This window comes from Rhinolophus sinicus, linkage group LG02 (genome assembly GCF_036562045.2).
Source record: "Rhinolophus sinicus isolate RSC01 linkage group LG02, ASM3656204v1, whole genome shotgun sequence".
NCBI classification, from domain to species: Eukaryota; Metazoa; Chordata; class Mammalia; order Chiroptera; family Rhinolophidae; genus Rhinolophus; species Rhinolophus sinicus.
In genome coordinates this window covers 94,376,846-94,392,980 of record NC_133752.1, presented here as the reverse complement: position 1 = coordinate 94,392,980, position 16,135 = coordinate 94,376,846, and the positions used below count along the sequence as shown (strand labels likewise).

At 34.9% G+C, this 16,135-nt stretch overlaps 1 protein-coding gene across 1 annotated transcript in view; it reads left to right on the top strand.

The window, feature by feature from the left end:
• DNAJC1 (DnaJ heat shock protein family (Hsp40) member C1) overlaps positions 1–16,135 on the top strand; it is a 197,369-nt gene that overhangs the window by 80,572 nt on the left and 100,662 nt on the right. The window contains exon 7 of the mRNA XM_019755999.2: positions 8,964–9,054. Within this exon, the coding sequence (XP_019611558.2) occupies positions 8,964–9,054 (91 nt within the window). The remainder of the gene's footprint in view (positions 1–8,963; positions 9,055–16,135) is intronic.

Below are 16,135 nucleotides of genomic sequence, written 5' to 3'. Positions count from 1 at the left end.
TAGTGAACAGCATTTTTAGCAAATCTTTTATTGAGCTTTCCAAACCATTCACTTGGTTCTTATAGAAACAACTCCCATTTTTTACTCACTTTTCATCATTTTTTAATATAATATTTAACTGAATCATGTAATTACTACAAGTATCACTGACACAAACAGGTTTAAGAGCAAAAACAACCAGCTCTTCTTGTGTGAATCCCTTGAATTTCATGGAAAGTTTATAACGGAGCTGCAAATATTTTGTGTAAGCACATAGCTATTGGAAAAGAAGGAGGGCCCAACCTAAAAGTAGGAGATTCAGAGACTTCCAGCAGATGACCTTCAACTAGCAGACTCTGTACCCAGATTTTGTCCTTGTCATTTCAACAGCTTCTTATCTTCAGCTTTTCCCTCCCTTTCTTCCTCTAAATACCCATTTCTTTATTACACTTCACATACATATGTGGTTATTCAGTAGGATTTGGGAAAGTGGCAGTTCTGGTTCAGTTTATGCTCCTGAATTCACGATTTTGGCATCTAAGATCCCTAAAAAAACGATTGCCTGATTAGTTAACCTAAATTATTTTCTGTCCCTCTCCCCCCAAAAAAATTACAAATGAGAATAGTTATATCAGTATTTGATGTGTAAAGCTTCTGGTGAAATGTTTAGAAAAACAGTTTAGCTGGTTCAAGCAAAATGTATTGACTGTATCAGGACAAGGCACTATATGGGCCTATAGAAATGAATATGCCTTCTGGGACTTTACAGTCAGGTAGAGATTACAGCACATGAATTAAAATAATTACGTAATATAGTATAGTATTACAATATGGTACATAAGTTTCACATATGTAGTATAAACAATGACTTCTGTAAATGTTCAGAGAAATAAGATTGTCTACTTAGATTGGCCAAGGAAAACTAAAAGAAGGAGCCACATGAATTAAGTCTTGAAATATGGATAGACCATTGACAATGAAGTACCCACTTTGTATATTAGATAGTGTACAAAAATAATTTGATAGATACAGTAATTCCCATATAATCATACTGTGTTGAGGCTGAAGGAGACCTGAGGAAAACATTGTCCAACTTCTTTTTCTAAAAAAAAATCGCACAGCTAGTTACTATCATTTAAAACTATATTCTAGGTCTCCAGACTCTGTTTATAGCCTTTTGGGAATTTATACTCTAACAGATAAATCTGATATGACAAATCTCTGCAGGACAGTTAGATAGAATGAAGTTTATTGATAAGACAGCAAAGTGTTTCCATCACGCACATCTGTCAAAGATACGTCTATATAGTTGGGAGTGGAAGAGTTAGAGTACAGAGTGGCAGTGGTTCTGTGATCAGGCAGAGTAAAGATCAAAGTATCTTTGATAGTTCCCCTGCTTTTTGAGACGGTTCTTAAGTATTACCTTTAGCATTGGGTTTTGTTCCTTTTCTTTGCTCTGAAAAAGATACTGGAAGAATTATAAGATTTGGCAGATTAGAATGAGGCCAAAGAACTAACAGCTTTTATACTCGATACATATAAAGTGTTTGATAATGTTAAATTAATATCAAACTTTTCCCAGATTGGAAAACATCCAAGGAAAAGATGTATAGATGATATATTTAGCAAAATGTACTCCCTATATCTTCATGTACCCACATATGCAGAAAAGTCAAAAGTCAAATGAGAAACCAAAGAAAAAGAATGTGCAGAGTGTAAATTGATGAATGTTTGGAAAGTTAGTGTGTGCACGGAGAGATGAGAACATTAGAGAGAAGTAAAATGACTATATGCAGAGATGCTTGGGAAACTTGAAAAAATATGTTTAGATAGCTAAGAAAGCAAATGAAATGATCAACAGAAAACATGGGGATATGAGTTAGAATATAACAAGGAACTTGGACTACATCAAGAAAGGCGTTGTACGCTTTGAGGCTAGAATTTAATTTTAACATTAAAAGTATAATCCTAGTGACACTTTCATAGTCTGTTTCTGTTTTTGTGGTAGTTTTGAAGGGAGTACTCGTTCTCTCGGAATCTGACTAAACCAGTCTTTTAGTGTTGGCTATGTTCAGCCTCTAACCCCAAGAAATTTTTCTAACTTCCAAACTGCCTTTCTTGGATATTTTTAAATTGATCATTCACGTTCTGAAACATATTCATAGCCATAAAAGTGGCAAACAATTGATGAGCTATAACCAATGCTATGTGCGTATTTTCAATTTAACTATGTGCTATGTGCATATTTTCAATTTAATTCTTATAACTTAGTTTATTTTTTATCACTTCCTATTTGAGTTGAAGCCTCATATATTTGGACCCATAATAATTTATATTGTTAATACTATCAATTTCTTGTACAAAATCAGTAAGTGCCAAATATCCCAAGTGATTACCAATCTAAATCATAATTTGTTCATAGTTCTCTACATTTTCTTAAGTATTCAGAATTTATTTGATTCATAGTTTGTTTCTCTGGGAATTTACCATTCAAGTTTCTACCTGCTCTGTTACATTTCTCAGCAACATAATTTATAAATATAAAACTCCTCTAGGTGTGCGTTGCCTAAAATTGTAAATTTTTCCCATTAAGTTCCAGTCCCATCTTTTTTCACTACCAAGCTGATCGTACAGGAACACAGTAAAACTAAATATTATTGTAAGAAATTTCAAGCATTCATAGCCCCACCCACTTCAGGATTTATAGGTTTCCTAGGGCAGTGTCTGAGAAGATAAGAGGAATCTTCTCTTTAAAAATTTTACCTTAAAAAATAACAACTTGCCTAAGAGTGTAAAGGGAATACTATACTATACTTCTGGGGAGGCATCCTCCCTCCCCAGAAGCTTCTGCCATGGAAACTACAACTGTGGACAAGCCTGGAGGTAGGTCACTGTTCAGTCAGGGCCTTTCCTTTCTAGCCCCTTTGCTTCTGCTAGCTGGGGCTCTGTCAGAAACTAAATAAACAAAACATTCACAGCTAATTAGCAGGGGAAAGGCTTCTAAAAGGGTAGGAGGCATTTGTAGCAAGCTGAATTGCCGGCTGGTGCACTCAGAGTTAAACACATATTTCCAAGGGATGAGGAAGGTCGCTTTTAGTACTCTAAGAACTTTTTCTAAAAAACTTTGATGAGCATCCTTTATACAGGAAGTACGTGAACAAATGAGAAAGGAAGGAAAAACCTGTCTGAATTTTTATAAGGCTGAAATTCTACTGCTATAGCAGGACAAAGAGATACAGGAAAATGGAAAGATCTCACAACGTAAGACAAAGATTCCATTCCTTCTACCCTCTGAAAGGAAGGCAGAAGATGCAATTACTCAGAGGTGCAAAGGCAGAACATAGAGTTTTGTAGGTTATTGCTAGATGTAGAAAAGTTGAAAAACAATAAAATGTTAGGATGTTAGAGATACATCCTAACATTGTTAGTCTCATCAGTTCCACATTTATAGATGAAAAGTACTTACGACTCACATTGGTGAGGCAATTTGCTCAAAGTGACACAACTAGTTAATGGTAGAAATGAAATTTAAAGCAGATGAAAATAAGTGTTAAAATGTAAGAAACATAAAAGCTAAGAAAGAATACATTTTCCCAACAGCGGGATAACTAGTTGGATAACTAGCTTTACAGTAAGTGAATAGTTGTCTGCTTTTAAACTCCCTACCAGAGTATTCAGGCTGATTGGAATTATTAAAAGTTGTAGGATTCTTGCAATGAATCTGTGCTGAATGGATAACTAATACACTCGCTTCTGTCTCTTAGCCCAACTGGAAAAAGTAGATTTGAGGCCTTTCAACTCCTTGAATGCTACTGAGGAAGGCATAGCTTCTGGTTTCGTTTTGTTTTTATTTTATTACTGGTGAATTTGGTGTTATTATAGTTCTGTGTAAAAATTTGGACTCTTATTCAACATATACAATTTTAAAGTTTTCCTGTGTTCTTCATTGTAATTTTATTACACATTATATGTAATCCTGAGATTATAGTATAAGTCAGTAGGAGAACCAAATTTAATACAGAGCAAATGACTTTATTTATGGGCAGATTTTTAAAAATATACTGATGATACTTTCCTGTGCTGAAGGTTATATGTAAGCTTCAAACAAAAGAAATTTTGTTTGAACAATCAAAAAAAGAGTGGATCATCCTCCATCTTTTTTGCAGCTACCTCTCCTCAAGGCTCTCCCATGTTCTTTATTCACTTTAGGACAGGTGGTAGTATTTCCCTGTTCATACCACCTAGATGAGTTTTTCCTTAGATTGTTTAATATTTTGACGTTTTTATGGAGAAGTAAACCAAAACATGACAAGTAATGCCAGCTCAGCAAGTTATATTATCACTTAAAGGAATTATGTCAATGATGTTAAATGTTTATGATATGGATATTCTCCGTCTCACAACTACTAACCTTGGAAAGATTACATCTTTGAGGCTGAGATAAGTTCTTACCATCATTATGAAGCCTCTTCTGATCAGGCGACCGGAAAACTTCCCACTGCATATTCTCTGTACTAACTTCATGGCACTTACTATTTGTGTTATAATCACAACAGACTGATAGACTCTAGCAAAGTACAGATCATTCTGAAATTCCAGTGACTTAAAATTTCCTTCTAGTTTATTCCACTTAATTGTTGGTAGGAAAGGGGGCATTCTGTTCTAACTAGCCATTCAGGGACTCGGAATGTGACGTCTTTACCATCTTCCATGTGGAACATGTGGCCCCCAGGCTCACTACAGCAAGAGTAGAGAGCTGGAGGATTGCACAAGCTTTTCCATGCTTTGGTTTGAAGTGACACATGATATTTCCATCCGCAGCCCATCCAGAACTAGTTCCATGACCCCACCTAATCTCAAGAGGACAAGAAAAGTGGGGAAACAGATAGAATGTTGGGTGAGCACCACTCTCTCTTCCAATAATTCATTCAACAAATATGTATTGAGTGCTTACTATGTGCCAGGTACTGTTCTAGGCCCTGGAAATATTAAATAGCATTTTTAAAGACAAAAAAATCCCTGCTCTCTTGTAGTATATGTTCCATGTTTTGGTTAATATTCATGGTTATTTTTACATATGCTTTAGGGACAATTGCTTGTCTTATATAATCTCCATATATCCTAACAGAGTACAATACATATATCAGTGGTTTAATAAAAAGTGTAAGTAAACATAACTGTTTAATGTATTCTTGTGCAGGATCCCAAGCTCTACAAATACATACAAAGAACACCCATAATATATAAATTCTTTATGTTAGCCGTAGTTCTGTAATATAAAATTAGCCCCTGCTTGTCTATGCAGACAGGCTTTGAGCCCTTCAAGAAATTTTGTTAAGTGTTAAGAGAGTCGCTTCTAGAATAAAAACTTTTGCTCGTGTTCCATCCATAATGATTATAAGCTACTTGAGCGTAGGAATTCTTTCTTTTGGGAACAGTGTAAACTCCATAGTTTTAACACAGTATCAGGGAGCTAAACCGAGGCAGTCCAGAGCCCTGATTGATTAAAGTAAGCATTCCTTCATTCATTGAATATTTATTAAGGTTCTGTTATGTGCCAAGCAGTGTCTGCGGAGATGGGTGAAAAGTTTATAACCACAAGAAGTCTATAATTTCCAGTGTTGGTAAACTGGGGCTTATTCTGGACTCAAAGTGGTACTTTGTGCTTGTTTTCTCTACTTAACAATTATATTCACATGAATTAACTCCTCATGAAGAATGGGAGGGGGGAAAGCTTGAAAATAACTTCTCTTATTCAACCCCCTTTGATTACATGAATCTGAAAAATTAGCCACCTGGTCTCTTCTTGACTATTACCTACAAAGTCAGTCTATTTCATTTTCAGGTAATTCTAATTATTAGAAAGTTCTTTATATTTATCCAGAATTTCTCCCAGGAACCATATATAGTGATTTATATCATTCTTTCCTGTAATGACCCTAACGATATTCTGTGATAGTTATCAGATTATGCCTGATCTTCTCATCTCCAATTCCTTTTAAATACGGTTTCAAGCTGCCTCACCATTCGATTACTTCCCTTTTGTGGAAAGTCTTCGAGTTTGTCAGTGCATCTTAAAGTGTAGTACATCAAACTGTACAGAACATGGTTGAGCAGAAGACTGTAGCTTGTTGAGTATAGTAGAATTATTTGAGATTATAGGTTTATTAAAGAAGCAATGCTTCCTGGAATGAGCATATTGTAACTATAATTTGAAAGTACAAGTAAGATATGAAGGAAAGAAAAAGCTAGAGGAATATTTAAATAAATGCTTAGAAATGGAGCAAAAGGAAGATAGGATTCTTTGCCCACAACTGCAATGAGTGACATAGGACATGTGTTAAAACTCCTGGAATTAGGTGGAATAGGTTAAGGCAACTGGGTACCTTACTATCCTCAAGTGGTGTAGTTTGGGATCCAGTAGGTATTTCAAAGAGGAAATTTAGTAGAATTCTGTACTGCATGTAGCAGGAAGAAGAAGCATTAGCAGAGAAATGTTTAAACTTTGTAGGACCACTGGGAAGAGATTGCTGGTACCCAGCAAAAGGTTTTTACATTGAGGTGAAGAGAGTACATGTAAAGAGAAGTCATGTAAGCAAGAAGGTATAGGATTCTGCAGAAGGAGTTTTGATGAAGTCTGAAGCAAAAAACTCAACCGTCACTTTGTGGTGGAGAATAAGGTTCTTGGCAAAACGATGAAGTAGTAATAACAATAGGTAACATGTAAGGCCTGTGTGCAAGATATTCTAAGTATTTCCCATGTGTAACACATTTAATCTTCACAACAGCTCTATGAGTTAGGTACTTTTATTATCCCCATTTTATGGATGAGAAAAATTCACCCATAGAGAAGTGAAGTAATTTGCTGAATGCCACGTAGCCAGTAAGATGGCGAAGCTGAGCTCTTACTCCAAGCAGCAGTCTGTCTCCGTACTCTGCCCTCGTAGTCTCTGTAGTGTTCCTCACGGTGCTGTGTGCTGCTGTTTGATTTCAACTTCTTTAACATCTCGTGACGTAATCTGTGCCCTTCTTTTTTTGCATGGTGCTACCTTTCGTACTCCCCTAAAGGAGCCAATGCCTTCCTGACCTTTTCTTTTCCCTACAATTAAAAACTACTCTCAGGAAAGAAGCTAATATGCTCATTCATTCAATCACATCAAGGACTAAATGACTGGAATTATATTTAAGGAATTATAATTAAATAATTATAATTTATTTAATATAAAATAATCTACTCCAGGGTTGAGTTTTGTTAGGGGCACAGGGAATGCTGAAGGGCCGTAAAATCTTAACTCAAAACCCTGTTGAAATTTAAAATATGTGTATAGGCACAAGAGGATGAGTAAGTTGGTTGCATGACGTTCTGTGCCCCTTCAAATTTTACCATTGTTTAGTTGGCCCAAGGCTTATGGGAATTCTTCTGGTAGAAATAAAGTAGGAACATAAAAGTAGGAATGGCAAGAATAAGAGATACATTTTTGTTATATTGACTCAATTCTTTTAGAAATACCCAATTATTTTCCTAATTCATTATCAGGTGGAAGAGTTTTGATACAACCCTAAGAGACAGACCCCAGGAGAAACCTTTGACTTGGACAGTTATAGATGGAAGAGATAATCTCATTCTAGAGTTTAAACTTTCATGTATTTACATCTGAATCCAGGTAGAGCAAAGGATTGTTGTTGTTGCTATGTTTCCTGCAGAAATAAAACCCTCTCAGATGGCTCTAGGAATCTTACAATTTGGGAGTGTTATCCTAGAGTTATCTTTTATACCTCCTTTTCTTATTCCACATCAGTCAGTCATCAAGCCCTTTCATTTTTTTCTTTACAACGTTGCTCATATGTGTCAGTCTCGTTCACTTCAAGGAACACTAGCTGAGTGCCTGCTTTATGTCACATGGTGTGCTCTGGGTGTACAAGTACCCCTATCTCAAATGTCTCATTTTCTAGGAGAGAATATTGCATGATAGAAGCAATCATAGGAGTGTGTTTAAATACAGCAGCAGTATACAGGAGAGAATTACTCTCTGTCAAGGAAGACTTGCAAAAGTGATGCTTGATTAGGGTTTTTGAGAATGAATAAGTGTTTTTCAGAATAATGGCGGGGTGGAGGGCAAAATACGTTAGCTAGAGGGCAAAGCATCCACAAAGACATGGGAGCATAGCACAGTGTGGCCTGGCAGCTCTAAGTAGTATTGCTATGGAATACCTGAAGTTTGAGTCAAGGGGTGGTGAAAACGATGTTTTTGCTTTTTGTATTGTCAGGATCTTTATATACCTAGACTATCAACCTGTTTATTTCCATGTCTGTGATTGTTAAAGGCCTAGTCGTTTCAGTGCTCTGCTAAAGTCTTGACCGATAGGCCACTCCTTGAGACTTCAGTCATTGTTTCTTGACACCTAAGTATTTGTATGCAGTATGTGTCCTCAGTCCTCAGCCCTCCATGATAAGAACTGATATCTTAGTGTGGTGGGTGGGGGGAGGAATAACAACTTTTACTTGTACCTACATGGTTATATAGGTTTCATAATCAGATTTGCATGTAATAATTTTGAAAATTTTTTGGAGTTAAAGGACTAATATGAAAGTAGTGTCAGTACAATAATACAATTTACTATAACAAATAATTTAGTAAAACAGGTGTGTTTTTCTGCACATTATTGGGAAAGGATACAATTATTAGCACATTATTGAGAAAGGATACAATGGAAAAATACAGGAAGAGTACACTTCCCTTCCATAGCTGAGAGAATTTAATTTATTTAAATTCAAACTCATGAATGTCTGGCTTTAATCAGTTCTGTAAGAGAAAAATCCAAGAAGTGTTCATTCAGTTTCTTCTGTTCATAAAATTTGATGACATAAACACAAAGGAATACTACTTGTTAAAGAATATATTGCTTTAAAATGAAGTTTTGTGGAAAATACCATCAAAGCAAACTAACTTTTATGTTAATTTCTTTGTAACTTTCTTCTTAAGGATGCCGGACAGTTTTATGCTAAATATAAAGAAACAAGATTGAAGGAAAAGGAAGATGCGTTGACCAGAGCTGAACTTGAAACACTTCAAAGTGAGTTTTAAACATTGTCTTACTATGTTAACAAAAGTATATAAAACTGATTATTTAAACTTGGGTTTTTAAATTCAGCAGTAATTAAATTTTCTGTGCTTTCTTTGCCACTCTCTACTTAATATAGTATATGTAGAAAATGCTATATTAGTAATTATTGAACCATCCACAGTTTCATATCAAAAGGAAAGATAAAATCAACATGGGGCAGATAGCTCAAGTCTAGGAGACATCCAGAATCTAGAAAGTCCTAAAACACTCCAATGTTGTATTTGTCATTGATGTTAATGCTGAGTCTATCCAGTTGATCACCCAACTTGCTATATTACAGTCGTAAGTGGGAAACCTGAAAATATCAGTGATTTTTGTTTTGGAAGTCTTTGTTTCATTTGTTTTATTGTTATATAGTATGAAAAACTGTGACTAAATTATCAGTATGTTGAAATCTTCCACTGAGCACTAAAGACAATTCTTGCTGATTTTAGGAAAAGTTGAACATATTGTTAAAGAAGGCATTTTTCCCAGTCCTGGTCTTTTTGTCTAATTTTCCATTATCTCCATCTTTCCCGCACATATAGACTCTGTCCCTTTATATTGCTTTATTTTTATTTAGAGCATTTACAATACTTAACATTAATTACTTTATTGATTTTGTTTACCATCTGGTTGCCCCAATAGAATGTAAGTTTCAAGGGGGAAGGGGCTACTGTTTCGGTCCAGGTACCTTAAAGAGTCCCTGGCATATAGTAGGTGCTCAATAAATAGTCGTTGACTGAATTCATGAAGGTGAAATCTCTATTCTTTCATTCCAGTGTAAGTATTTTTGGTTCAGACTTCATTCCCCTCCACCTACCCTGATTCCTGGAGAAGTGCATGGTATGCATGGTACCAGTCTGGGTACAAAGATAATTAATACCTGGTCAGTTTACACCGATAAATGGATATACATGCACAGCATGCATAGTTCTACAAACAACTTGTGTGCTTTTGAGGGTATGCAATAAGTGCTATCCTGTATCTTATGGCAGTAATTTAGCCACATGAAACTGGAAAAGAGAAACTGTGGTATGAGTGTACCAGACATTCAACTCACACATTCAATACGTAAAAAATGGTGATACCTATTTCCCTTCAGATGCCGAAAGTCCTCGCTTTCTGCCTTTACCCTGACACCAGACCATGGTTTGAGAAGAGAGAAGAATTACATTCTCTCCAAACCCAAAAGTACATTGCCACTACCTAAAAGTGTGCTTTTGAGGATCTTAGTTTCCTGATCTGTCAAAAAATACATGTTGGACTAAGTGATCCCAGTATGAGTTTTCTATTGCTGCACTAAGAAATGGCCACAAATTAAGTGGCTTAAACGCAAGTTTACTATCTTACAGTTGTGTGGGTCAGAAGTCCAATGTGGGTGTCACTGGGCTGAAATCAGGGTTTACCAAGCCGAGCTGTGTTCCTTTTCCAGCTTCCAGAGACTTCCCACATTTCTTGGATTATGACCCTCTTCCTCCATCTTCAAAGCCAGCTGTGTTTCATCTGTCTAGACATTTCATCTGTCTGACTGTCGTCTATGATCGCCTTTCTGTCTGACTGTAACTGGGAAAGGTTCTCTGCGTTTCAGGACCCACGCGATTAGATTGGGCCAACTTGGATAATTCAGGATAATTTCCCATCTCAGGGTGCTCAGCCTTAATCACATCTCCAAATTCCATTTTGCTGTGTAAAGTTAAATATTCCCCGTTTCTGGGCATTAGAACGTGGTCATGCTTAGGGGCCATTTTCTGCTTATCACAGTCCTTCAGGTTACTGGACAGCTTTAGAACAAGGACTGCTGCTGCTTCATCTTTGTGTCTGCAGCATTGAATACAGTGACCTTGAACAGTAAATGTTCAATAAACGCAATAATAAATATATGAATTAATGTAATGCCATCAATACTAGGAGTGTCATATGAGCACCTATCCTGTGCAGAGCACTGATTGAAGGATCACAGAATTTAATTCAAAAGTTTCAATAATTACAAATACAAAATAATATTCAAATCAACTGAGAGACTTCTGTTAAGAGGGAAAAGTTTAGGATGATAGAGGTTTACATATTAAGGTTGACTGGTGTGTTTGTTGGGGAGTAAGGGTGGAAAAATGATTATTATTGTTACGTTAAACCTAAGATTGAAACCAGAAGCTGATGTTATAGCAGTTGTTGAAATTATTTTAATTAAATTGAATAAATCAATGAATAAGTGAAACTCTAAATGTAATTTTTATATAATTGTTATTTTTAAGTAGAAGTGTTACTTAAAAATTTTCTGATCCTTTTAAGACTTGACAGCCAAGGAGGAAAATAATCACACTTACTACAAGAAAAGAGGAAAATATCACCCCAAAATTTACCTATAGAGGCAGTGTAAATACACTAATTTCACTGCTTTTCTAGACATGCTTTTTAAAAAAGATATAATTGATGTATAATAATATATTAGTTTCAGGTGTACAATATAAATTCAATATATGTATATATTGTGACATGATAACATTAAGTCTAGTTAGCATCCGGGTGTAACACATAGTTACAAATGTTTTTTCTTGTGATGAGAACTTTTAAGATCCTCTTAGCAACTTTCAAACATGCTATACAGTATTATTAACTATAGTCATGTTGTACATTACATCCCCAGGTCTTATTTATTTTATAACACGCAGTTTATTTTTATGTGGTTTTTGTAACAAACCACTTATAGGCTATAATTTGGCATATATAAATTCTCTTATCATAATGGCTTAAGTATGCACACTACAACTTTGAAAACATAAAATATCATAACACAAAAACTTCCTTTGAGGTTTGTGACTATTTTTCCAACATTGTTCAAATATTTTTGTTCTGCCTAAGATTTTCATAGCAAATTTCAAACAGGTTTAGTAATTCTGTCCTATTTTGTTATTGTTTAATAAAAATGATTATATAAAAAAATACAAATTTTAAAATCTGAACACTCTGTATGTACCAGTAAAAATGTGTAATAGTCTTCTAAAAAGTTTGAAAGTTCATCACAAACTTATCATTTCTTGAAACTCAAAATGAAAAAAAACTAAATACTAGAAAACATATTAAAAATAATACTCATACTAGGCCCTGAGTGATAAGACTTCTCTCAGTCATGTTCTGATACCAGAGATATATTTAGAAAAGGTGATGATATCAACATTAAGAATGTTAAAGTACAGTCACATTACTGTTAATAGTGTCAGAAACTGTCATGTATTTTTTAATGTAGTCTCTAATGGTTACATGCAAAGAATCTTTTAATTAATTTTGTTAACTTCATTACAGTGCTCTGCATTGTATACTTTAGAATTAATACATAAAGGCCCCGAATCCCCCAGTGTGCATTTCATTTGCCCCTATCCTTCTTAATTTTAAAGACCATCATTGGAATACTGAGTTCATAATAACATTTCCATCTGCTTAATTGAGTAAATGCATCTTATGCAGATTAGCAATAGCTATTTTATGCTGCCTGTTTTTCATGACCTAATTGCTAATCTGCCCTCAAGTCTATCTGTTCCACTGCTGAGATTGTGCAGTATCCTCTGAGGGCCACCGTAGGACTACATTGGGCAGGGTGTGGTGAACTTATTAAAAGGGTATTTTAGAGGGGGAGAAATCAAAAGGGTAATTTCTTAAAAATAAATATTCTTCTGGGAAGTCTTTATGCAAAAAATATGATATCTATTTGGAAAATTGTGAATTCTAAGCACTATCATGAAATACTCCATACATGAATGGTAAAAAAAAATGCATTTGAGTTAGTTTATAAATAAATTGGTTGTAAAGGTTAAAATTTGAGTAAACAAGGCTGGGTGAAGGAAGGATGGAAGTAAAACCTAGTGTTTCCCTTATCTTTTTCTCTGTACCTTATATGACTGAAGAACAGAAACAAAGTCAAATAATCAAAATCCTACTGTCAAGTACTTTTTTATCTACAGAAATAATGCTTTCAGATATTAATTATGTTTTTCTTTGTGTTTCTTTCCTACTAAATTGATTTGTGTGTTGCATGCCCCAGTGATGGAGTGAGTAGGGGTACCAAGGGGGCAGTGAGAAGGTGGGCAACAGAATATGCCTCTTAAGGGTAACAGGATGGGAATACATTCACCTTCCCTAAGGTAAAGGAAGACTGGTTTTCTAGAAAACTCAGGTTGATGAGGAAAGGAGATAGATGCTAGTGCTGATTTGTAAGTTGACTTAAGGGTTGGTGTAGAGAAGACAAAGGAGACAGGGCAGAGGGAACCCCAGTTGAGGTTAGAACATTTGCCCTGTGGTAATATACAGTGCTCCTAGATGGGAGAGTACTGTCTGAGATAACTTATGAAAAGGCATATAACCAGTCACCAGCTCCAGTACCTTTGGAAACATGACCAAATAGAAAGTCTGTATCTTCTGAATCAGATTTGTAATAAAACCTAATAGAAGCCCTAGTACCAAGAGTTTAAGCAGGCAAAGAATATCTTTAAAATAGTATCATTTCCTAGTCTTTGCTCTAATAACCATGCAATGTGCATTTTTAAAATCGTACAGCTCAAATATAAATACATAGTTCCCTCAATATTTCAGATCATAATGCTATGCATGCTTAAATATAATGCAGTCTTAGTTTTCCCACTAAATTGATTCCAAAAACTTTTTATCCAACTGAATATATAAACACTTATGGCTATAGATTCAACAATTAAATTTCAATTAAAATTTTACTTCTTAATTTGGAACTGAGTGCCTATTTAGTATTATACTTTCTATGAAATAATATATCAGTTTTTAAGCTCCATGCAGTTACATATTTTTGTCTTATTTTTACCTATAACCTCACACCCTAGAACAGTGCCAGGCACACGGTGGGTACTCAGTAAATATTTGTTGAATGAATGAATTTAGAAATACTGTATTACTTGTTTCTGCTTCATACTTCTTAAAGCAAATTATTAAAACTATTCAACATTTTTGACAAGAGGATCTTTGTCATCAGTAATACGACTTTTTTTGTGATCAACACAGCTTATTTATTTAACAGAGTATATCATCTTTATTTCCATATATAATGAGATAGGGTCCCTTTGAATCCACCTATGATGCTGTCACTGGAAATTTTATCCCAAGTCATAAGTACCTATTCATATAATATTAGGATTTTTTCCCCCCTTTTTTCATGATTGCTACAACCACTGTACTGCTTTTTTCCCCAATATTTTCTATTGCGGTAAAATACACATAACATAAAATTTACTATCTTAACCATTTGCAAGTGTAGAATTCAACGGTATTTAATATGTTCATAATGTTGTGCCACCATCTATCCCATCCATCTCCCATAGCTCTTTTCATCCTGCAAAACTGAAACTGTACATGTTAAACAATAACTTCCCAGTCTCACCTCCACCCAGCCCCAGGTAATCACCATTCTGCTTACTTTCTGTCTCTGATTTTGACTACTCTATGTATCTCATGTAAGTCTAATCATACAGTATTTGTCTTTTTTGTGACTGTTCTGTTTCACTTGGCATAATGTCCTCAAGGTTCTCCATGTTGTGGCATATGTCAGAATTGCCTTCCTTTTAAAGGCTATTGTATGTACTGTGTTTCCCTGAAAATAAGACCTAGCCAGACAATCAGCTCAAATGCATCTTTTGGAGCAAAAATTAATATAAGACCCGGTCTTATTTTACTACAATATAAGACCGGGTCTTATATAATAGAATATAAGACCAGATCTTATTTTACTATAATGTAAGACCTGGTATAATACAATACATAATATAACATAAGTATAAATATCTAATAATATAAATGTAATACAATGCCAGGTCTCACATTAATCTTTGCTCCAGAAGACTCATTAGAGCTGATTATCTGGCTAGGGCTTATTTTCGGGGAAACATGGTAAATACCACATTTTGTTTATCCATTCATCTTTAATGGACAGGTGGTTTGCTTCTACTTTATAGCTATAGTGAATAGTTCTGCTATGTACATGGGTATACAGTTATTTCTTTGAGTTGCTGGTTTCGTTTCTTTTGGGTACATACTCAGAAATGGAATTGCTGGGTCATATGGTAATTCTATTTTTAATCTTTTGAGGAACTGCTATACTGTTTTCCATAGCGCTGTACCATTTTACATTCCTGCTAACAGTGTACAAAGGTTCCAATTTCTCCACATCCTCATCAACACCTGTTTTGGAGTTTTTTAAGTTGTAACCATCCTAATGATAAACGTCTATTAAAGTCCTACACCCAATTTTGAATCAGATTGTTTTATGTTGTTGAGTTTTAGGAATTCTCTGTGTAGTCTGAATATTATCCCTTATCAGATATATGATTTACAAATATTTTCTCCCATTCTATGTGTTGCCTTTTTACTCTGTTGAAATTGTCTTTTGAGGCACGATTTTTTAAATTTTCATGAAGTCTAATTTGTCTATTTTTTCCCTCTGTTACATGTACCTTTGGTGTCATAGCAAAGGAATCACTGCCAAATCCAATGTCATGAAGCTTTTGCCCTGTATTTTCTTCAAAGACTTTCATAGTTTTAGGTCTTACTCTTAGGTCTTTGCTCCATTTTGAGTACACTTTTGTATATTTTGTATATCTCATTGTATATAGTGTTAGGTAAGGGTCCAGCATCATTACTGTGCATGTGGTATCTAGTTTCCCAGTCCCATTTGTTGAATTATTGCTTTTTTGTTAACTTTTTACTTTGAAATAATTACAGATTTATAGGAAGTTGCAAAGTCGTATAGAGATGTCCTTTGTACCCTCCTCTCAGTTTCCCCCATTGGTTATATCTTATATAGCTATAATGGAGTATCAAAAGCAGGAAATTGACATTGATACAAAGTGTGTGTATCGTTCTCCATTATTTTAGTACGCCTGTATTTATGTAACCACCTCCCCAATTGACCCCACTACCCTATTATGGTCACACCTATGTCTTCTCATCTCCCTCATTATTCCTAATATCTAGCAACTACTAATCTATTTTTCATTTCTCTGACTTTGTCATTTTAACTATAGGATTTAGAGAA